This window comes from Nerophis ophidion, linkage group LG17, assembly GCF_033978795.1.
Source record: "Nerophis ophidion isolate RoL-2023_Sa linkage group LG17, RoL_Noph_v1.0, whole genome shotgun sequence".
Classification (NCBI taxonomy): domain Eukaryota; kingdom Metazoa; phylum Chordata; class Actinopteri; order Syngnathiformes; family Syngnathidae; genus Nerophis; species Nerophis ophidion.
In genome coordinates, this window is record NC_084627.1 from 45,674,052 (window position 1) to 45,699,472 (window position 25,421).

General features: G+C 38.9%; 2 protein-coding genes across 7 annotated transcripts in view; one reads left to right on the forward strand and one right to left on the reverse strand.

Moving 5' to 3' along the window:
- Window positions 1-10,459, forward strand: part of stom (stomatin) — a 50,001-nt gene extending 39,542 nt beyond the window's left edge. For 4 of the 5 annotated variants that reach the window (XM_061877052.1, XM_061877055.1, XM_061877054.1 and 1 more), the window contains one exon: window positions 1,592-10,459. In XM_061877052.1, the coding sequence (XP_061733036.1) occupies window positions 1,592-1,780 (189 nt within the window). In that variant the 3' untranslated portion in view covers window positions 1,781-10,459. The remainder of the gene's footprint in view (window positions 1-1,591) is intronic. The other variant, XM_061877053.1, reaches the window with a different exon arrangement.
- A 77-nt stretch (window positions 10,460-10,536) lies between these two features.
- Window positions 10,537-25,421, reverse strand: part of gsna (gelsolin a) — a 77,739-nt gene continuing 62,854 nt past the window's right edge. For both annotated transcript variants that reach the window (XM_061877050.1, XM_061877049.1), the window contains 6 exons: window positions 22,105-22,275; window positions 19,840-20,014; window positions 19,649-19,770; window positions 13,842-13,919; window positions 13,707-13,767; window positions 10,537-11,092 (listed from right to left, as the gene is read on the reverse strand). In XM_061877050.1, coding sequence (XP_061733034.1) covers window positions 10,923-11,092; window positions 13,707-13,767; window positions 13,842-13,919; window positions 19,649-19,770; window positions 19,840-20,014; window positions 22,105-22,275 — 777 coding nt within the window. In that variant the 3' untranslated portion in view covers window positions 10,537-10,922. The remainder of the gene's footprint in view (window positions 11,093-13,706; window positions 13,768-13,841; window positions 13,920-19,648; window positions 19,771-19,839; window positions 20,015-22,104; window positions 22,276-25,421) is intronic.

Genomic DNA, 25,421 nt, shown 5'->3' on the forward strand with positions numbered 1-25,421 from the left:
GTAAATAGCATGTTAGCATCGATTAGCGTAGCATGTTAGCATCGAATAGCTGGCAGTCAACATCAACAAAACTCACCTTTGTGAATTCGTTGACTTTATCGTTGCAAATGCATCTGCCGGTTATCCATACATCTCTGTGCCATGTCTGCTTTAGCACCGCCGGTAAATAGCATGTTAGCGTCGATTAGCGTAGCATGTTAGCATCGATTAGCTGGTAGTCAACATCAACAAAACTCACATTTGTGATTTCGTTGACTTTATCGTTGCAAATGCATCTGCCGGTTATCCACACATCTCTGTGCCATGTCTGCTTTAGCACCGCCGGTAAATAGCATGTTAGCGTCGATTAGCGTAGCATGTTAGCATCGATTAGCTGGTAGTCAACATCAACAAAACTCACATTTGTGATTTCGTTGACTTTATTGTTGCAAATGCATCTGCCGGTTATCCATACATCTCTGTGCCATGTCTGCTTTAGCACCGCCGGTAAATAGCATGTTAGCGTCGATTAACATAGCATGTTAGCATCGATTAGCTGGCAGTCACGCCGCAACCAAATAGGTCTGATTAGCACATAAGTCAACATCAACAAAACTCACCTTTGTGAATTCGTTGACTTTATCGTTGCAAATGCATCTGCAGGTTATCCATACATCTCTGTGCCATGTCTGTCATCGCCGGTAAAATGTGGAGACACTCTGGCACATTCAATGGGGGTCTGGTGGCAGACACTTTCGCATCTTCGGGCCAGTGGTGCAACTTGAATCCCTTAATTCGCCAAAATTCACCCATTTAGAGTTCGGAAATCGGTTAAAAAAACATATGGTCTTTTTTTTCTGCACCATCAAGGTATATATTGACGCTTACATAGGTCTGCTGATAATGTTCCCCTTTGACATCATTATTTATGGAACATGTCCACAAAAAAATCTACCTGTCAACACTGAATATTGCATTGTTGCAATTTTTTCACAGTTTATGAACTTACATTCATATTTTTGTGAAGAATTATTCAATAAATATATTCATAAAGGATTTTTGAATTATTGTTATTTTTAGAATATTTTAAAAAATTAGCACGTACCCCTTGACTTACCTACAAGTACCCCCAGGGGTACCTGTACCCCCATTTGAGAACCACTGTTGTACAGGGTAACAGAACAGAAACGCTGATGATTCGCGTAAAAGACGGGGAAAAGGGTAAACCGCTGGGTAAGGATGAGCTTGACTGGCCTGCACAGAGTCCTGACCTGAACGATAGAACACCTTTGGAATGAATTAAAACAGAGACTGAGAGCCAGGCCTTCTCCACCAACACCAATGCGCTTTTTGAAGAATGGTGGAAAATTCCCATAAAAACACACTCGGCAACCTTGTGGGCAGCCTTCCCAGAAGAGTTGAAGCTATAATAGCTGCAAAAGGTCATATTGAACCCTATGGGTCAGGAATGGGATGGCACTTTTAACTTCATAGATGTGGCCAAATACTTTTGGTAATATAGCGTATGTCACATGTGCCGCCACCACTGGCTTGTCGGTGGTGCGTTCAGGGCCGCCGCCATCCTAGAAGTTGACTTGCATTCTTCGCCCAGGTCATCGCCGCCGAGGGCGAGATGAACGCCTCCAGGGCGCTGAAGGAGGCGTCGCTGGTGATCGCCGAGTCTCCGTCCGCCTTGCAGCTGCGCTACCTGCAGACCCTCAACACCATCGCGGCCGAGAAGAACTCCACCATCATCTTCCCGTTGCCCCTGGAGATGATGCAGGGCTTCATCAAACACTGAGCATCACAAGTAAAACACACTTCTTCTTCTTCTTCAGTTTGCACACACATGAAAGTGCCTGCCAGACATCAACACTCAGTTATTTCCTGCTGACATCACTGCCCACATCAGCTTCTTTATGGGCCTGCTGCCATGCCGGGAGCAGTGAATGGGCGCCACTCAAGCAGCCCATATAGTTATTATTGATCATACTTTATTACTTTTATTTGTAGTATTTTATAGACGAACCCCCCACATATGTTATACCGTCGGAAACCATGGCAACACTTTAGCTGGCTTGCATGCTAGCATTATAGAGCTAGCTTGTTGCTACCGTTCACTTTACCTGGTATGTGACTCTTCCTAACTGTTTGCACGCTGATGTTAGCATGCTAAAATTCACGTGCTACCTTTTTCGACAATTTTTCCACTTTTTGCTGTAATTTCCCAGCTGTAAGCCTTCCAATCATATACCTTGGTATGTGACACAAGCTAACTGTTATCATGCTCACGTTAGCTTGCTAACATTAGCATGCTAAAATTCACGTGCTAACTTTTTTGACAATGTGTCCAATTTTTGCTGTAATTTCCCAGCTATACGCCTTAAAGTTATATACCTTGGTATGTGACACAAGCTAACTGTTATGATGCTCACGTTAGCTTGCTAACATTAGCATGCTAAAATTCACGTGCTAACTTTTTCGACAATTTTTCCACTTTTTGCTGTAATTTCCCAGCTATACGCCTTAAAGTCATATACCTTGGTATGTGACACAAGCTAACTGTTATGATGCTCACGTTAGCTTGCTAACATTAGCATGCTAAAATTCACGTGCTAACTTTTTCGACAATTTTTCCACTTTTTGCTGTAATTTCCCAGCTATACGCCTTCCAGTCATATACCTTGGTATGTGACACAAGCTAACTGTTATGATGCTCACGTTAGCTGGCTAACATTAGCATGCTAAAATTCACGTGCTAACTTTTTCGACAATTTTTCCACTTTTTGCTGTAATTTCCCAGCTATACGCCTTCCAGTCATATACCTTGGTATGTGACACAAGCTAACTATTATCATGCTCAGGTTAGCTTGCTAGCATGCTAAACATTGAAATTAGCATGCCAACTTTCGCACGCTAACTTTCTTTTCGCTACTTTGCTACTTGTTAATTTTCCTGAAGGAACTCTCCTGAAGGAATAAAGTACTATCTATCCATCTATCTATTTATCTATCTATCTATCCCTAGCATTTGGCCCAGAGTTCTATAACTTGGTATGTGACTCTTCTTAACTGTTTGCACGCTAACGTTAGCACGTGAATTTTAGCATGCTAACGTTTTAGAGAATTTTTCCACTTTTTGCTCTTATGTCCCAGCTATACACCTTACAGTCATATACCTTGGTATGTGACACACGCTAGCTATTGTCATGCTCATGTTAGCTTGCTAGACGGCTAATATTAGCATGCTAAGTTTTTTTTCGCTACTTCTGCTACCGTTTGGCCCAGAGTTCTATAAGTTGGTATGTGACTCTTCTTAACTGTTTGCATGCTAACATTAGCATGCTAAAATTCAAATGCTAACTTTTTCAACTATTTTTCCACTTTTTGCTGTAATTTCCCAGCTATACACCTTACAGTCATATACCTTGGTTATGTGACAAAAGCTAGCTATTATCATGCTCACGTTAGCTTTCTAGCATGCTAAACATTGAAGTTAGCATGCTAACTTTTTTTTGCTCCTTTCCTTAGCGTTTGGCCCGGAGTTATATAACTTGGCATGTGACACTTCTCCACCATCAGCATGCAAACAATAGCATGCTAGCAAGCTAACTTAGCCTCGCTACTTTTTAATCCATTTTTACACCTTTTTTTTTTTCACATATCCGCAGCCATGCATCGTTGAGCCGTACAACGCTGACTGTTATTACGCTAACGTTAGCACACACGCTAAGTGTTAGCATTTTTATGCAAACATGCTACTGTTTTGGGCTAGCTCCTTGGCTGGTTATGCACAGTTACACGGATTCAGACCCTCGGCAACATCTTATAACTGCGGCACAGAGAGCAGGCCCATCAAAATTTTCCCGCTGATTTTCTAGTTTTAGTCTACTTTCTCACTTTTAACAAAAACACTATACCAAATTCCTCCTGTCACAGCCATGTGGCGTCACTTTCTCAGAGTGGTGACACTTTGAGCAAGGCACTAAACTAACACTATTGCTTTGAGCTCATTTACTGTTGCTGGGTAGACTCGGGATTTGATTGTTCACTTCCTCTGGTGTCTATTTACTATGTGCGGTATATTGTTTGGAGCCTTGTTATTGCTCCTTGTAGCAAGTGATGGACTTAATGTGCGTACTAACCTGCATGAGTGCTGCATCACATGGAGAGTTCAATTCCTGTAACACTTAAAGATGCGTATATTTATCATATTTGTGTATGCTACTAACACGAAGCCACTATATTGTAGATCAGGGGTCACCAACATTTTTGAAACCAAGAGCTACTTCTTGGATACTAAATAATGCGAAAGGCTACCAGTTTGATACACACTTAAATAAATTGCCAGAAATAGCCAATTTGCTCAATTTAACTTTAATAAATAAATCTATAAATATAAAAAATTGGGTATTTCTGTCCGTCATTCCGTCGTACATTTTTTTTCCTTTTACGGAAAGTTTTTTGTAGAGAATAAATGATGAAAAAAACTTAATTGAACGGTTTAAAAGAGGAGAAAACAGGAAAAAAATAAAAATTCAATTTTGAAACATAGTTTATCTTCAATTTCAAACTTTAAAATTCAAAATTCAACCAAAAAAAAAGAGAAAAACTAGCTAAATCGAATCTTTTTGAAAAAAAAAAAAATTATTGAACATCATTAGTAATTTTTCCTGATTAAGATTAATTTTAGAATTTTGATGACATGTTTTAAGTAGGTTAAAATCCAATCTGCACTTTGTTAGAATATATAACAAATTGGACCAAGCTATATTTCTAACAAAGACAAATCCTTATTTCTCCTAGATTTTCCAGAACAAAAATTTTAAAAGAAATTCCAAAGACTTTAAAATAAGATTTAAATTTGATTCTACAGATTTTCTAGATTTGCCAGAATATTTTTTTTTTTATTTTAATCATAATAAGTTTGAAGAAATATTTCCAAAATATTAATTGTTGAAAAACATAATTTAAAATGAAGAATTAAAATGTATTTATTATTCTTTACAATAAAAAAACTAAATTTATTTGAAAATTAATTTAAATTGTCAGGAAAGAAGAGGAAGGAATTTAAAAGGTAAAAAGGTATATGTGTTTAAAAATCCTAAAATCATTTTTAAGGTTGTATTTTTTCTCTAAAATTGTCTTTCTGAAAGTTATAAGAAGCAAAGTAAAAAAATAAATGAATTTATTCAAACAAGTGAAGACCAAGTCTTTCAAATATTTTCTTGGATTTTCTAACTCTATTTGAGTTTTGTCTCTCTTAGAATTAAAAATGTCGAGCAAAGCAAGACCAGCTTGCGAGTAAATAAACACAATTTCAAAAAATTGATGCAGCTCACTGGTAAGTGCTGCTATTTGAGCTATTTTTAGAACAAGCCAGCGGGCGACTCATCTGGTCCTTACGGGCGACCTGGTGCCCGCGGGCACTGCGTTGGTGACCCCTGTGGTAGAGTATATTGTATGTGATGGACTAAAGTTGTATTGCAGCAAACAAAGCCTTAACTCACTGGTACTAGTACTAGTACTGGTACTGGTACTTTTCTATAAACGCAGCCTCGGGATTTTTGTATTTATTTAGCAACCATTTAGACCAGGGGTAGGGAACCTGTGGCTCTAGAGCCAGATGTGGCTCTAGAGCCAGATGTGGCTCTTTTGATGACTGCATCTGGCTCTCAGATTAATCTTAGATGACATTGCTTAACACAATAAATAATGAATAATTCCCCTGGTAATCAGTGTTAAAAATAACGTTCAAAATATAAAAAAATTCTAATGCATTTTTATCCATCCATCCGTTTCCTACCGCACCTTTTCAAGAAGTCAAGAATGGTAAGAAGTATTTTTTTCATTATTAGTTAGCTTCAGAATAAAAATGTTATTAAAAAGAATAACAGACGTGTTGGTTTTACATAAAAATGCACACATTTAGTTGTATTCAGTGTTAAAAAAAATATGATATGGCTCTCACAGAAATAAATTTTAAAATATTTGTCTTCCATGGCTCTCTCAGCCAAAAAGGTTCCCGACCCCTGATTTAGACGCACTTCCTGTCAGGGGTGAAAAATAACAAGGCAAATAGTCTCTGAATTATAATCTCTCGCTGTTTTTTGTACTGAGAACTTAAGCTGTTACAGTGAGATTCTAACTTAGTACTTAGTACTTAGTACCTAGTACTCATTTGGTATGCAGTCGTCCCTCGTTTAACGCTGGGAACTGGTTTCAGGCCAAGTTTGGACACACCTTCTCATTCAATGTCGTTATTTTCATGACTATTTACATTGTAAATCATGGTGTCAAACTCTGGCCCGCCGTGTAATTTAATTTGGCCCTTGAGGCAATATCAAATTAACTAATGTTAATTTTACCGGTCTCGGAATATCCCTAAAAAAAAAAAGCTTTAAAGTGCTTGATTTTCGCTATTTGCGATGCGACTATCCATTTCCCTGTGACGTCACACAGTGCTGCCAATGTAAACAAACAATGGCGAATACCACAGCAGGATATAGCGACATTAGCTCGGATTCAGACTCTTGGATTTCAGCAACATAAGCGATTCAACAGATTACGCATGTATTGAAACGGATGGTTGGCGTATGAAAATACTGAAGAAGAAACTGAAGCTATTGACGCTATTCATAGCCATAGCATGGCCGAATAGCTGCGTTAGCATCGCCGGTAAAATGTGCGGACCAAACGATCAGGACTTTCGCATCTCGTGACACTGGAACAACTTCAATCCGTCGATTGGTAAGTGTTTGTTTCGCATTAAATGTGGGTGGAAGGAAACGTAATATAGTTGCAAATGCATCTGCAGGTTATCCATACATCTCTGTGCCATGTCTGCTTTAGCACCACCGGTAAATAGCATGTTAGCATCGATTAGCTGGCAGTCAACATCAACAAAACTCACCTTTGTGAATTCGTTGACTTTATCGTTGCAAATGCATCTGCAGGTTATCCATACATCTCTGTGCCATGTCTGCTTTAGCACCGCCGGTAAATAGCATGTTAGCGTCGATTAGCATAGCATGTTAGCATCGATTAGCTGGCAGTCAACATCAACAAAACTCACCTTTGTGATTTCGTTGACTTTATCATTGCAAATGCATCTGCCGGTTATCCATACATCTCTGTGCCATATCTGCTTTAGCACCGCCGGTAAATAGCATGTTAGCGTCGATTAGCGTTAGAGCTGGCCCGCCGCTGTAACACCACATTCACCACTAATACTCATACTCGTCAACCCTCCCGATTTTCCCGGGAGACTCCCGAAGTTCAGTGCCCCTCCCGATTTCCACCCGGATAATAATATTGGGGGCAGGCCTTAAATGCACGTCCGCTTTTCCTCCATACAAACAGCGTGTCGGCCCACTCACGTAATATATGCGGCTCATACACACACACAAGTGAATGCAATGCATACTTGGTCAAGAGCCATACAGGTCACACTGAGGGTGGCCGTATAAACAACTTTAACACTGTTACAAATATGCGCCACATTGAGAACCCACACCAAACAAGAATGACACATTTCGGGAGAACATCAGCACCGTAACACAACATAAACACAACGGAACAAATACCCAGAACGCATTGCAGCACTAACTCTTCCGAGATGCTCCAATATACACCCCCCACTATCCCCAAACCCCGTCTACCTCAACCCCACCGCCGAAAAGAGGTCACACTGAGGGTGGCCGTGGAAACAACTTTAAAGGGGAACATTATCACCAGACCTATGTAAGCGTCAATATATACCTTGATGGTGCAGAAAAAAGACCATATGTTTGTTTTAACCGATTTCCGAACTCTAAATGGGTGAATTTGGCGATCTAAACGCCTTTCAATTGATAGCCTGTCGGAGCGATGACCTTTAACCCGTGACGTCACAACAGGAAGCAATCCGCCATTTTCTCAAACACATTACACACACCAAGTCAAATCAGCTCTGTTATTTTCCGTTTTTTTCGACTGTTTTCCCGTACTTTGGAGACATCACGCCTCGTTGTCGGAGGTTGTAACACAGGGGTGCCCATTACGTCGATTGCGAACTACCAGTCGACCGCGGGGGGTGTGTCAGTCCATCTCCAGCCAGGCTTTTAAAAAAATAGACCTAAAAATTAGTGATCATCAATCTTCATCAAGACGTCACTTAAATGACATTCACGGTACCGGAGGGTCTTGTGAGATGACGCTGGCTGCTGCAAGATCATTATTATGAAAATATGACAGAGAGGAAGGCAAGAAACACTTTTTATTTCAACAGACTCTCGCGCCGTACCTTCCGTCAAAACTCTAAAGGCCGACTGCACATTTCCTATCTTCACAATAAAAGCCCTGCTTCATGCTGCCTGCGCTAACTAAATACAGAGTCTCGGAAAACTGGCGTGCACAAGCGATCCCTCAGAAAGCTGGCGTGCACATCACTTGTGCACGCCAGCTTTGGAGTTGTAATATTTGTTAACAGGCGTTAACAAAGGCCAAGACTACCCAGTATGGATATTTTTTTTTCTTTATTTTGCCACTTGTACACTCGAAATGCTGAATTTAGGAGCAAAACAAATGTAGAATATATTATTTTTAATGCAGAATGCTGTGAGCTGGCAGCATTTGAGGTGCGGCCCGGCGAGGGACGACTGTAGTGTTTCACACGACCTTCAACTGTTATGTTTGTCCAATGAAGCTGTTACTTAAAATGTACGTAAATGATCAGTGTTATCTCACTCAGACATGATTATTTGTAAATACAAACCCTGTTTCCATATGAGTTGGGAAATTGTGTTAGATGTAAATATAAACAGAATACAATGATTTGTAAATCATGTTCAAGCCATATTCAGTTGAATATGCTACAAAGACAACATATTTGATGTTCAAACTGATAAACATTTTTTTGTTGTTGCAAATAATCATTAACTTTGGAATTTGATGCCAGCAACACGTGACAAAGAAGTTGGGAAAGGTGGCAATAAATACGGATAAAGCTGAAAAATGCTCATCAAACACTTATTTGGAACATCCCACAGGTGTGCAGGCTAATTGGGAACAGGTGGGTGCCATGATTGGGTATAAAAACAGCTTCCCACAAAATGCTCAGTCTTTCACAAGAAAGGATGTGGTGAGGTACACCCCTTTGTCCACAACTGCGTGAGCAAATAGTCAAACAGTTTAAGAACAACGTTTCTCAAAGTGCAATTGCAAGAAATTTAGGGATTTCAACATCTACGCTCCATAATATCATCAAAAGGTTCAGAGAATCTGGAGAAATCACTCCACGTAAGCGGCATGGCCGGAAACCAACATTGAATGACCGTGACCTTCGATCCCTGTATCAAAAACCGACATCAATCTCTAAAGGATATCACCACATGGGCTCAGGAACAAGTCAGAAAACCACTGTCACTAAATACAGTTGGTCGCTACATCTGTAAGTGCAAGTTAAAGCTCTACTATGCAAAGCGAATCCCATTTATCAACAACATCCAGAAACGCCGCCGGCTTCTCTGGGCCCGAGATCATCTAAGATGGACTGATGCAAAGTGGTCTGACGAGTCCACATTTAAAATTGTTTTTGGAAATATTCCACATCGTGTCATCCGGACTAAAGGGGAAGCGAACCATCCAGACTGTTATCGACGCAAAGTTGAAAAGCCAGCATGTGTGATGGTATGGGGGTGTATTAGTGCCCAAGGCATGGGTAACTTACACATCTGTGAAGGCACCATTAATGCTGAAAGGTACATGCAGGTTTTGGAACAACATATGCTGCCATCTAAGCGCCGGCTTTTTCATGGACGCCCCTGCTTATTTCAGCAAGCCACGTGTTACAACAGCGTGGTTTCGTAGTAAAAAAGTGTGGGTACTTTCCTGGCCCGCCTGCAGTTCAGACCTGTCTCCCATGGAAAATGTGTGGCACATTATGAAGCGTAAAATACGACAGCGGAGACCCCAGACTATTGAACGACTGAAGCTCTACATAAAACAAGAATGGGAAAGAATTCCACTTTCAAAGCTTCAACAATTAGTTTCCTCAGTTCCCAAACGTTTATTGAGTGTTGTTAAAAGAAAAGGTGATGTAACACAGTGGTGAACATGTCCTTTCCCAACTACTTTGGCATGTGTTGCAGCCATGAAATTGTAAGTTAATTATTATTTGCCAAAATAAATCAAGTTTATGAGTTTGAACATCAAATATCTTGTTTTTGTAGCATATTCAACTGAATTTTGGTTCAACATTATTTTCTAATCATTGTAGTCCGTTTATATTTACATCTAAAATAATTTCCCAACTCATTTTACCACATTCAGTGGTAAAATGTCAAAACTACTTATTGAAAGCCAAATACTTTTATTGAGTACAAATAAATATTATTTTCAAGTGTGTTATGTTTTTACTATTTTTAATTCCTCTGCTGAAACGACACTTCTGTTCTGTTCTGGTTTTATCCTGAAACCAAAATAAAGATGCTGTCAAATGACTTTGTGCTTGTGAATATGTTGTAAACACACAGATTTCATTAGAATTAGGTCGTAATTATCGTGGTGGCAATCAATCAATCAATCAATGTTTATTTATATAGCCCTAAATCACAAATGTCTCAAAGGGCTGCACAAGCCACAACGTTATCTGCGGTATAGAGCCCATATAAGGGCAAGGAAAAACTCACCCCAGCGTGACGTCGATGTGAATGAGTATGAAAAAACCTTGGAGAGGACCACAGGTGTGGACAACATGAGTGAATAAAACACACAAGATGACAAAGAGACTATTAAGGCATCTTTAAATTGCTTCTTTGCTGGCTTAAATGAGATGTGAAAAATAAAACACAATGGAGGAGATTTGAACAAAAATCTATTAAAAGCTCGACTGTTAATATTTGGCGATGCTATGCAGGACGGGGAGGAGCGTGCTGATTGGCCGGTCAGAGCCCAGGGGAGGGCTTAAAGGGCCAGCTCGGCCATGGCTCTCTCCAAAGGGTCGCTGGTCCAGTACTCCTGGTCCCAGCCCAGGAACCAGCCGGTGAAGGTGGGAGGCTCGAAGTTCTGCTTGATCTTGACAACGGGGGTCCTGCGGTCTCTGTTAGTCGGGTCCGTCTCGATGTAGCGGACCGCTGAAACACACATTTGTACTTGGTCTCCACATGTCTTGTACTCATCCAGTTATTCCCAACCCTGTGAGATCAAACGCTGGGAAAATAATCAACTATTTACCCTATTTTCCATACTAAACCGCTACTTTTTCCCAATGCTAAGAACCCTGCGGCTTAAAAAAAATGTGCGACTAATTTATGGATTTTTCTTCGCTAACAGCCATAATGTTTTATATTCAACAAATACTTTTTATAGCGGTATAGCTCGGTTGGTAGAGTGGCCGTGCCAGCAACTTAAGGGTTGCAGGTTCGATTCCCGCTTCCGCCATCCTAGTCACTGCCGTTGTGTCCTTGGGCAAGACACTTGACCCACTTGCTTCCAGTGCCACCCACACTGGTTTGAATGTAACTTAGATATTGGGTTTCACTATGTAAAGCGCTTTGAGTCACTTGAGAAAAAGCGCTATATAAATATAATTCACTTCACTGCTGTGGCGCCATCTTTTGGAAGAGTTTGCTGTATTTTAAAAATGTGCTCCCATTTAATGCCTTGAACTGGAAGTCATACATGCTAATATGTTAACACATTGACAAGTGTCTGCTAGAACTATTTACTGTGTTTTCCGGACTATAAACTGCTACTTTTTCCCAACGCTATGAACCCTGCGGCTTAAAAAAAATGTGCGACTAATTTATGGATTTTTCTTCACTAACAGCCGTCCATCCATCCATCCATTTTCTACCGCTTATTCCTTTTTGGGGTCGCGGGGGGGCGCTGGCGCCTATCTCAGCTACAATCGGGCGGAAGGCGGGGTACACCCTGGACAAGTCGCCACCTCATCGCAGCACTAACAGCCGTGATGTTTTATATTCAACAAATACTTTTTATAGAACATCAACAAGGACACTGAAAAGGTGTGTTATTGTTAATAAATAGTTGTGCTGCGGCGCCATCTTTTGGAAGAGTTTGCTGTATTTTAAAAATGTGTTCCCATTTGATGCCTTGAACTGGAAGTCATACATGCTAATATGTTAACACATTGACAAGTGTCTGTTAGAACTATTTACTGTGTTTTCCGGACTATAAACTGCTACTTTTTCCCAACGCTATGAACCCTGCGGCTTAAAAAAAATGTGCGACTAATTTATGGATTTTTCTTCGCTAACAGCCGTGATGTTTTATATTCAACAAATATTTTTTATAGAACATCAAAAAGGACACTGAAAAGGTGTGTTATTGTTAATAAAAAGTTGTGCTGCGGCGCCATCTTTTGGAAGAGTTTGCTGTATTTTAAAAATGTGCTCCCATTTAATGCCTTGAACTGGAAGTAATATATGCTAATATGTTAACACATTATAAAGTGTCTGTTAGAACTATTTACTGTCTTTTCCGGACTATAAACTGCTACTTTTTCCCAACGCTAAGAACCCTGCGGCTTAAAAAAAATGTGCAACTAACTTATGGATTTTTCTTTGCTAACTGCCATGATGTTTTGTATTCAACAAATACTTTTCATAGAACACTGACAGGGTGTGTTATTGTTAACCTCGTAACGCCCAACATGTTTTTTTTTTATTTATCTTTGCTATTTGGGCTTATTGGACCCTAAAAAGAAAAAAAACTAAGAATCATCTTTTGATATGATATACTTAGTCCATAAGTACACAAATGTGTACTTCATGTTTAGTGACATGCTAATTCTTATTTTTACACTTTTTTTTCCAAATTCCATTGTGTGTTATACTCTTCTGACACCACCAGATGGCAGTATAAGTGTCCACATAAGTGGCCATAAGACCCCAATTCAGTAGTGTACACAATTTTGGAAAAAAGAGCTAAAAGGTGCTGTCCACGCATGTGGCCACTAAGCCTTTAGAGGTATATAGTTGTCCTATGGCGCCATCTTTTGGAAGAGTTTGCTGTATTTTAAAAAATATAATGTAATGCTTTGATCTGGAAGTCGGCCCTGCGATGATATGGCGACTTGTCCAGGGTGTACCCCGCCTTCCGCCCGATTGTAGCTGAGATAGGCGCCAGCGACCCCGAAAGGGAATAAGCGGTAGAAAATTGCCTTTCTGAAAGTTATAAGAAGCAAAGTAAAAAATAAATTAATTTATTTAAACAAGTGAAGACCAAGTCTTTCAAATATTTTCTTGGATTTTCAAATTCTATTTGAGTTTTGTCTCTCTTAGAATGAAAAATGTCGAGCAAAGCAAGACCAGCTTGCCAGTAAATAAATAAAATTTAAAAAATAGAGGCGGCTCACTGGTAAGTGTTGCTATTTGAGCTATTTTTAGAACAGGCCAGCGGGCGACTCATCTGGTCCTTACGGGCGACTCCTGCTATAAATAAATAAACACCATTTACATTTACCGCTACAAACTGTGTTCATTTTGGTTGCTAAACTCATGAAGAGGGCAGCTTATCACACTTCAACATCTCTAACATCTGTCAATGTTCCCTCTCTAAATTGGACATTGGAATATGTTTGAAATATAACTAATAAAACGTGGATAAAAGTAAAAATGTTGCTGGCGAGGATGAGCAGAGATACTTTATCTAGTAAATATTAACTTTGGGAAGACTGAAGGAGAAACAGAGTCTGGGTTGAGAGAAGATATGAAGATGTCTCACCGGACGTCATGGCCTCCGTCTTCTCTTCATCCTGAGCCTCGTTGCCGATCCAGACAAACACCTGAGGGAGGTAATGTTCTTTATTCCAGGAACAATGTGAACACGCGAGCTCAAACACGTTGTTGTGTTGTCTACCTGCTCCCAGGTGTCCAGGATCATGACATCATCAGTGGCCAGGTCCTCTTGGGTCATCTCACCAGGTACTTCTTCAATCTGGAAGAACAATCTGGAATCAACTTCTTCTTCTTCTTCACAGCTCAGATTGTTTGTCTTTGAAGACTTTTATGATCAAACATGTTTTAAGGCAGGCCAGCTACTTTTTAAATGATATCATTCAGAAATATCATTTATATTGATTTGTTTATTTTTGACATTTTTGTTCACATGTTAAATGTTTACTAATTACATGTCCGGTGGCCTCGGACCCAAAGTGGACCGCTTACCTGTGCCTCGTCCCCTGCTGGGCCCACTATGGACTGGACTCTCACTATTATGTTAGATCCACTATGGACTGGACTCTCACTATTATGTTAGATCCACTATGGACTGGACTCTCACTATTATGTTAGATCCACTATGGACTGGACTCTCACTATTATGTTAGATCCTCTACAGACTGGACTCTCACTATTATGTTAGATCCACTATGGACTGGACTCTCACTATTATGTTAGATCCACTATGGACTGGACTCTCACTATTATGTTAGATCCACTATGGACTTACTATTATGTTAGATCCTCTACAGACTGGACTCTCACTATTATGTTAGATCCACTATGGACTGGACTCTCACTATTATGTTAGATCCTCTACAGACTGGACTCTCACTATTATGTTAGATCCACTATGGACTGGACTCTCACTATTATGTTAGATCCACTATGGACTGGACTCTCACTATTATGTTAGATCCACTATGGACTGGACTCTCACTATTATGTTGGATCCTCTACGGACTGGACTCTCACTATTATGTTAGATCCACTATGGACTGGACTCTCACTATTATGTTAGATCCACTATGGACTAGACTCTCACATTATGTTAGATCCACTATGGACTGGACTCTCACTATTATGTTAGATCCACTATGGACTGGACTCTCACTATTATGTTAGATCCACTATGGACTGGACTCTCACTATTATGTTAGATCCACTATGGACTGGACTCTCACTATTATGTTAGATCCACTATGGACTGGACTCTCACTATTATGTTAGATCCACTATGGACCGGACTCTCACTATTATGTTAGATCCACTATGGACTGGACTCTCACTATTATGTTGGATCCACTATGGACTGGACTCTCACTATTATGTTAGATCCACTATGGACTGGACTCTCACTATTATAGATCCACTATGGACTCTACTCTCACTATTATGTTAGATCCACTATGGACTGGACTCTCACTATTATGTTAGAACCACTTTGGACTGGACTCTCACTATTATGTTAGATCCACTATGGACTGGACTCTCACTATTATGTTAGATCCACTATGGACTGCACTCACTATTATGTTAGATCCACTATGGACTGGACTGTCACTATTATGTTGGATCCACTATGGACTGGACTCTCACTATTATGTTAGATCCACTATGGACTGGACTCTCACTATTATGTTGGATCCACTATGGACTGGACTCTCACTATTATGTTAGATCCACTATGGACTGGACTCTCACTATTATGTTAGATCCATTAAAAATTCTGGCAAATCTAGAAAATCTGTAGACTCAAATTTGAATCTTATTTCCAAGTCTTTTGAATTTCTTTTAAAAATGTTGTTCTGGAAACTCTAGAAGAAATAATGATTTGTCTTTGTTAGAAATATAGCTTGGTCCAATTTGTTATATATTCTAACAAAGTGCAGATTGGATTTTAACCTATTTAAAAACCAGCATCAAAATTCTAAAATTAATCTTAATCAGGAAAAATTACTAATGATGTTCCATAAAAAAAATTAAAACATTTTTTTAAAAGATTCGAACTAGCTAGTTTTTCTCAATTTTTTTTTCGGTTGAATTTTGAATTTTAAAGAGTCGAAATTGTTTCAAAATTTAATTTTAATTTTTTTTGTGTGTTTTCTCCTCTTTTAAACCGTTCAATTAAGTGTTTTTTTCATCATTTATTCTCTACAAAAAAACTTTCGTAAAAGTATGACGGGATGACAGACAGAAATACCCATTTATTTATATTTATATATATATATATTTAATATATATTTATTAAAGGTAAATTGAGCAAATTTGCTATTTCTGGCAATTTATTTAAGTGTGTATCAAACTGGTAGCCCTTGGCATTAATCAGTACCCAAGAAGTAGCTCTTGGTTTCAAAAAGGTTGGTGACCCCTGCTGTAAACAAACTAGGGTGAGTTCAAGGACCGCCAAAATGAGTAGGACAAAAGGCCGCTCGCCAAACACTGGAATCAGTGAAGCATGTTTCATACAAACAGTGTGCTTTATAACAATTATGGAGGTTTGTGTCATGTTTGTCCTCCTGCAGAAACCAAATTAAAAGAAAAAATATGTTTTTTTTGCCCTCATCATTTCCTGTTTTCATATATTTTTGAAAAAGCTCCATAGAGCCACTAGGGCGGCGCTAAAGAGACCCCTGACTTAGTCAATTAAAAAGTAGCTCACCTGCATTAAAAGTGTGTGCACACCTGGTTTAGACGCAGCTGTCAGAATGATGCAATAATAATAATAAACATGTCTAACAAAAGTGATCATCTTTCTGTATCGTTATAGCTCGGTTGGTGAGTGGTCGTGCCAGCAACTTGAGGGTTCCGGGTTCGATTCTGTGACGTTCCACGTAGTGGTGGTTTGTTTTTTTGTGTTTATTATTTTGTTTGAAGAGGTCACACTCAACCACGACCTCTGCTGCCAATCAACCGCTTCCTGTTCCCAGCTGTTCCTCATTCCACCTGTTGATCAGCCGGCCAATCCCGGTCCACTTTTCAGCCAATCCCAGTCCACTATTCATCCTCCTGTGCTGTTTTAACCCACCTGCTCACCGCTGGAAAGGGGAATTTGTTTTCTGACATGCTGTCTGGAGTTTTGAGAGACCCTACTTTGTCTTTGGTGCTATTTTTTTTATTTTGTTCAATTTTTTGGACTTTTCAACATCTGTAAGTATTTGCAGCCTAGTCTTGGGAAAGGTTAGACAGAGGCTTCTAGAGCAGGGGTCACCAACCTTTTTGAAACCAAGAGCTACTTCTTGGGTACTGATTAATGCGAAGGGCTACCAGTTTGATACACACTTAAATAAATTGACAGAAATAGCCAATTTGCTCAATTTACCTTTAGTAAATAAATATATATATATATATATATTAAAAAAAAGGGTATTTCTGTCTGTCATTCCGTCGTACATTTTTTTTCCTTTTACGGAAGGTTTTTTGTAAAGAATAAATGATGAAAAAAACACTTAATTGAATGGTTTAAAAGAGGAGAAAACAGGAAAAAAAAAATTATTTTGAAACATAGTTTATCTTCAATTCCGACTCTTTAAAATTCAAAATTCAACTGAAAAAAAGAAGAGAAAAACTAGCTAATTAGAATCTCTTTGAGAAAATTAAAGAATTTATGGAACATCATTAGTATTTTTTTCCTGATTAAGATTAATTTTAGAATTTTGATGACATGTTTTAAATAGGTTAAAATCCAAACTGCACTTTGTTAGAATATATGACAAATTGGACCAAGCTATATTTCTAACAAAGACAAATCATTATATCGTCCAGATTTTCCAGAACAAAAATTTTAAAAGAAATTCAAAGGACTTTGAAATAAAATTCAAATTTGATTCTAAAGATTTTCTAGAATTGCCAGAATGATTTTTTTGAATTTCAATCATAAGTTTGAAGAAATATTTTACAAATATTCTTCGTCGAAAAAACAGAAGCTAAAATGAAGAATTAAATTAAAATTTATTTATTCTTTACAATAAAAAAAATATATTTACTTTATTGATTTAAATTGTCAGGAAAGAAGAGGAAGGAATTTAAAAGGTAAAAAGGTATATGTGTATAAAAATCCTAAAATCATCTTTAAGGTTGTATTTTTTCTCTAAAATTGTCTTTCTGAACGTTTTAAGAAGCAAAGTTAAAAAAATAAATGAATTTATTTAAACAAGTGAAGACCAAATCTTTAAAATATTTTCTTGGATTTTCAAATTCTATTTGAGTTTTGTCTCTCTTAGAATTAAAAATGTCGAGCAAAGCGAGACCAGCTTGCTAGTAAATAAATACAATTTAAAAAAAATAGAGGCAGCTCACTGGTAAGTGCTGCTATTTGAGCTATTTTTAGAACAGGCCAGCGGGCGACTCATCTGGTCCTTACGGGCGACCTGGTGCCCGCGGGCACTGTGTTGGTGACCCCTGTTCTATACACTACACACTAGTGACGGGTCCGGCAACACTGAGTTAAGCTCATAAAGCAAAACCCTGTGCCGGTGCGTGTACCGCTCTTACAAAGTCACGTGACTGATCATGAGCTGTTTTGGTCACGTGACTGATACGCAAACTGTGTCGCACTGACGCCTGCGTGCCAAACTGTTTATAAGGAAGCACATCTGTCAACGAGATGCTGCTGACAACAGAATCGCCGCACTTCTGTCGTTGTTTCTCATTTATCGTCGTCGATCATTTCCACCGTTGATCCGTGTTAAGGAAAGAATGAAATCGTCCTGTCCCCTTAGCAGAAAAACAGCCCCAAAGCATGATGTTTCCACCCCCATGCTTCACAGTAGGTATGGTGTTCTTGGGATGCAACTCAGTATTCTTCTTCCTCCAAACACGGCGAGTTGAGTTTATACCAAAAAGTTGTATTTTGGTTTCATCTGACCACATGACATTCTCCCAATCCTCTGCTGTATCATCCATGTATCCATTTTGGTATAAACTCAACTCGTCGTGTTTGGAGGAAGAAGAATACTGAGTTGCATCCCAAGAACACCATACCAACTGTGAAGCATGGGGGTGGAAACATCATGCTTTGGGGCTGTTTTTCTGCTAAGGGGACAGGACGATTGATCCGTGTTAAGGAAAGAATGAATGGGGCCATGTATCGTGAGATTTGGAGCCAAAACCTCCTTCCATCAGTGAGAGCTTTGAATGGTTGACCAAATACTTATTTTCCACCATAATTTACAAATAAATTATTTAAAATTCCTGGATTTTTTTCCAGATTCTGTCTCTCACAGTTGAAATGTACCTATGATGAAAGATACAGACTTCTGTCATCATTTTAAGTGGGCGAACTTGCACAATCGGTGGCTGACTAAATACTTTTTTGCCCTACTGGATGTTATGGACCCCCTCTTTGGTTAGAATAAAGTTATTAGCATAAACCAAAAACCAACCTTTTTTTTCCTAGAGGTGTATTTTGGTATGTTTTGTTCCTTTCTTTGTCAGCACCTGTATTCCCAATCTAGGCTAGTGTTGTCCTTGCCCCCCAAACCCCTTCCATGGTTACTTTTCAATACACTAGTTTTTGTTTTCAATTCTTTGCTTCGGTGTCCTTAATTTACAACTCGATTGATACACTTTTATGTTGCGTTCCTCTATGATCCCTAGACTTTGAGCCATCTGGAACTTAAGAGATCCCCACTTCTGAGAACAGACCCAAGGGGCACTGCCATGCTAATGACCAATGTGGCCATAATGGCTCATGTGACTACTTATGTGGCCGTTGAGCCAGCTGACTCACTGATAACTCACTAATCACCGTTCGTTTACGTAACAAAAGGAGGGCCTTCCAGCCGATTGACTGATCTGTGGGTTTTATTGGTAGAAAAGCCAAATGGCTCCTCCCTGGGAGTTCTAGTGTTAAATGTAACTTAGATATTGGGTTTCACTATGTAAAAGCGCTTTGAGCCACTAGAGAAAAGCGCTATATAAATGTAAAGATGCGTGTTTACTCACGATGAAGTTCCCGGTCTTGTTGGAGCAGGCAAAGAGTCTGGGCGGGTGAGCGTCCATCTTGTCCTTCAGTCTGGTGGACGTGCGGTACTCGGACTTTCCTCCGAGAGCGTCCCAGAAGTCTCCTGGACACAGCAGGAGTGGACTCGCTGGTCTTGTGGCCCACTCTTTTTTGAAAAGTGTCTTTTAGTTACCTGTCTCCCCGCCCTCGCTCTGCTCGGAGGGCGTCACTCCCAGGATGTCACACAGCTGCTGACAGCCCGTCTTCTCCGGGCCACTGGCGCCCACGCCCACCCACAGGAAGGAAGCTCCCGGGGTCACCAGAATAAAAGCGTCGTTGGAGTTGAGGTTGGCTGCAACTGCGTCAACCTGACAAGATGATGGAGGTTAGCATGTGCTACATTATTTGATGATGGAGGATAGCATGTGCTGCTACATTTGATGTAGTTCACGAAAGCCTGGAAATAATATACATTAATAAAATACTTCATCTTTTCTTACTAATTATATTTGTTCTTTCCCTTTTGACATTAAAATCATGTACTGCATGCAATTGCGTAGCTTTTACAAATCAATATTATCAAAATATTATGTATTCCAAAAATATCTTTAGTTAAAATAAAGATAAATACTGTACTTAAATATCTGCTTGACTTATTGATTTCAGAACAGATTACAAAATCAACTTGACTGTACAATTGACAAAAGATTTTACAGTTTTTTTAGTGTAAAATCAACTTTGGTACTGTTTTTTTATTTCCATTTACAGTAAGACACTAAAACATTAACAAACCAAAAGAACATTAAAACATTTTACAATAAATAAAAACTGGCAGCTATGTTGCTTGATTTTTACCACTAATACCAACAGTGTTGTTTTTCCATTCCATTCTATTTATTACATTTTGTTACATGCCGTTATATTTTGTAATATGCTGTTATATTTTATGTTATTTTGTTATATTTTTTATATGCTGTTATATTTTGTTATGCTGTTATATTTTTATATGCTTTTATGTTATATGTTATATTCTTTTGTATTTGGTTATGTTACATTTTGTTATATGCTGTTATATTTTGTTATGCTGTTATATTTTTTATATGCTTTTATGTTATAATTTGTTATGCTGTTATATTTTTTATATGCTTTTGTTATATTGTTATATGCTGTTATATGCTTTTGTATTTGGTTGTTTTGTTATATGCTGTTATATTTGCTGTTTTTTGTTATACTCTGTTATATTTTGTTATATGCTGTTATGTTTTGTTACATGCTTTTGTATTATGTTATATGCTGTTATATTTTATTTGCTGTTATATTTTATTTGGTTGTATGCTTTTATATTTCGTTATTTTGTTGTAATATGCTGTTATAGTCTGTTATATTGTGTTGTTATTTTGTTACATGTATGCTGTTTTATTTTGTTGTATGCTGTTATATAATTAGTTGAATTTTGTTATATGCTGTTATATTTTGTTATGCTGTTATATTTTTTATATGCTTTTATGTTATATTTTGTTATATGCTTTGTATTTTGTTATATGCCGTTATATTTTGTTATATGCTGTTATTTTATTTGCTGTTATTTTTTGTTATATTCTTTTATATTTTGCTATATGCTTTTATATTTTATTTTGTTATGTTATATGCATTTGTTATATTTTGTTATATGCTTTTGTATTTGGTTATGTTATATTTTGTTATATGCCGTTATATTTTGTTATATGCTTTTGTATTATGTTGTATGCTGTTATATTTTATTTGCTGTTATATTTTGTTATATGCTTTTATATTTTGTTTATTTTGTTGTAATATGCTGTTATACTCTGTTATATTTTGTTATGCTATTTTGTTACATGTATGCTGTTTTATTTTGTTGTATGCTGTTATATAATTTGTTATATGCTGTAAAAAAAAAACACTCCTTTTAACTGTTATATTCTGGTGACTGAGCTGCCACTTTTTAAAGTAATATTTAAATATTTTTTTATTTTGCAGCTTATGTAAAAAAAATACATTCTTAATGTATTTTATATAAATATATTTTTTTGTTACATACATAAATGTATTTTTTTTTTTTTGTAAACCAAATTTAATAGGAAAAACATATGGAGAAAAAAAAGTATTTTCTGTTAAAAGCAGCCCTCTGAGGGCCACAATAACCGCCACGTGGCCCTCAATGAAAACCATGTTGACACACCTGTGCCAGCATGTCCACACCTCATCAGTGTAATGTTAGCACAGTTCTCATCTCTTCCTTATTTTTTTTAAACACCCAAGCTTTCCTTGGCAAATCTCTCGTGAGACTACCGTAAGTCTTGAACTATTTGTGCAATCAAAATAATGTTTCTGAAACTGGACAATTCGCTTTTACGGAACATCAACAAAGTGGGGATTTAGAGCGCCAAAAAATAATATCAGTTATGGTCAAGACACAAGTGATGTAATGATGTCATACCTCCACAGCTCTGGTGTGTCCAGCAGAGTTGGAGCGCACCTGGAAGAGGCGAGTCTCTGCGGGAGCGGACTGACCTCCGTCCCTGGACGTGCCGCCCTTGTAGACCACCATGGGCATGTCTCCAAACAGACTCATCAGGTGGGCCGGCTCCTTACCTTGCACCACCCTCACCTGGTGAAAAATAACCAGCAGCAGGACAAAAGTCATTAGTGGGTCTGACGCGCTTTTATTTTGCCAAATGCCAGGATGTATAAAGTCCAGCAATGCCAGGATTTGGCCACAAGAGGGAAGCACTGAGCTGATTATAGGCTGCTGGGTGACTCCATTATTGAGGACAGAAACAACTAAAAAGGGTCTTAATGTGCACTAGTGTTGTACTAGTATAGTACTGCTATACTAAAGAATCATATTCTGTACTATACTGCCTCTAAAAAGTACTACACATTGTAGCTCACCACTGTCACAATGTAAACAAACGCCATGGGTGGATCTACACCTGACATCCACTATAATGATACCAAGTACAGAAGCGTATCTAGTTGATACTACTATCCATTCATACATTTTCTAACGCTTGTCCCTTTTGGGGTCACGAGGGGTGCTGGAGCCTATCTCAGCTGCATTCGGGCAGAAGGCAGGGTGCACCCTGGACAAGTCGCCACCTCATCGCAGTGCCTGATACTACTATAAATACGTCTATTATTTGGCATCACACCTTAAAAAATTTTTTTATCCCTGGACCCATGAGGACTTAAATTATGATCCTGTAACTACTTGGTATTGGATCCATACCTAAATCTGTGTTATCACACTAAGTACACTGTAAACATCACGAGTAGGAACTAAGTACACCGCGTACGTCACGAGTAGGAACTAAGTACACCGCGTACGTCACGAGTAGGAACTAAGTACACCGCGTACGTCACGAGTAGGAACTAAGTACACCGCGTACGTCACGAGTAGGAACTAAGTACACCGCGTACGTCACGAGTAGGAACTAAGTACACCGCGTACGTCACGAGTAGGAACAAAGTACACCGCGTACGTCACGAGTAGGAACAAAGTACACCGCGTACGTCACGGGTAGGAACAAAGTACACCGCGTACGTCACGGGTAGGAACAAAGTACACCGCGTACGTCACGGGTAGGAACAAAGTACACCGCGTACGTCACGGGTAGGAACAAAGTACACCGCGTACGTCACGGGTAGGAACAAAGTACACCGCGTACGTCACGGGTAGGAACAAAGTACACCGCGTACGTCACGGGTAGGAACAAAGTACACCTCGTACGTCACGGGTAGGAACAAAGTACACCGCGTACGTCACGGGTAGGAACAAAGTACACCGCGTACGTCACGGGTAGGAACAAAGTACACCGCGTACGTCACGGGTAGGAACAAAGTACACCGCGTACGTCACGCGTAAGGAACTAAGTACACCGTATATATCATGAAGAGTACTGATGCAAGTTCCAGCCTAAAAAAGATGCAAGATGATGCTCCACAAGCTGTAATAAGTGATGATGTGTTAGGAACTAAAGTGAAGGTTCTCCACTCAGCAGCCAATCACAGACCTGCACACAGCTTCATTTTAGGCATGCAAGCCAGTCGAAACTAAACATTCTTTTACATGAAATTCCAGTGTTGGTACATTTTAGTTCTGACAGCAAACATGAGTTATTTAATGGCATGCAAAGAAATACACTCCATGCTTTCGTGTACAACACAGGCGTCAAACCCAAGGCCCGGGGGCCAGATCTGGCCGAAACATTTAAAGTGGCCCCCAAAAGCCTGAGCGTAATGGATACTTCATCTTTTTTTACTAAATCTCTTAAATTTTTTGACAGAAAAAATGTTTGTAATACATGAAATTCCATATTTTTTTAAATGTCGATATTAGGGGTGGGCAAATTAATGCGTTAATTAGGCGTTAACTCATCAATCTATTAACGCCGACAATTATTTTATCGCACATTTGCGTATGTTGTTTACATGCTTTTATTTTGTATACGTCACGAGTAGGAACTAAGTACACAGTATACGTCACGAGTAGGAACTAAGTACACCGTATACGTAACGAGTAGGAAATAAGTACACAGTATACGTCACGAGTACGAACTAAGTACACCGTATACGTCACGAGTAGGAACTAAGTACACCGTATACGTCACGAGTAGGAACTAAGTACACCGTATACGTCACGAGTAGGAACTAAGTACACCGTATACGTCACGAGTAGGAACTAAGTACACCGTATACGTCACGAGTAGGAACTAAGTACACCGTATACGTCACGAGTAGGAAATAAGTACACCGTATACGTCACGAGTAGGAAATAAGTACACCGTATACGTCACGAGTAGGAAATAAGTACACCGTATACGTCACGAGTAGGAAATAAGTACACCGTATACGTCACGAGTAGGAAATAAGTACACCGTATACGTCACGAGTAGGAACTAAGTACACCGTATACGTCACGAGTAGGAAATAAGTACACAGTGTACGTCACGAGTAGGAACGCCTTTTCTTAACAAGATGGCGTCAAAGGGCTCTTGGTAAAGATGGAACATTTGGCAAAAATACCGGACAATTCTGCAAATTTCATGGCTGGCTTACAACGTGGTCACTCCGGGATCACTTACGACCGCCAGACAATTCTGAATGTGGATAGATCGGGCCGTTTTGGACTGAATGACGCGTGCTTGCTAGGCCGGCTAGCTAGCATGGGAATACTTTGCCGTCTACATCCAGCGGCCTGTGAAGCAGCGGAGTATATGTGTTGTCTGTCTATTTATCAATAATGCAGACCAGGAGTGTTGGCTGAGTTCTTAATGTTTACTTTCAGAGCGTGCATATCACAACATACAAGATGCCGTCATGGCGACACAACCTATACCGGGCTACCGCGCATGCTCGTCACTCCTGTTGCATGCTGGGTAGGGTAGTTCTTTTTTTCCCTGGCTCATAACATCACAATATAGTACCATGTATATACGTTCAGTTTATCAAAGCACCAAGCAAAATTCCCATCATATCAATTCCTAGATATGGTCATAATTATTTTAAGTGCACTACGCAGAATAAACACATTATTAATATTGCTACTACGGATAATTTGATCAAAAATTCCCTAAAACAGCCCACTACCTATAATATAGGTTTTTTAAACATAAGATCCCTGATAAAAAAAAAAAAATGTTTCTGCTGTTACCTCAGAAATTGCCTGTTCAGATGTTATGATTGTGGCTCAGAGATTTGTATGTAGATTATATTTATTTTCCATAACAAACAGGATAACTTAAATACCCTGGC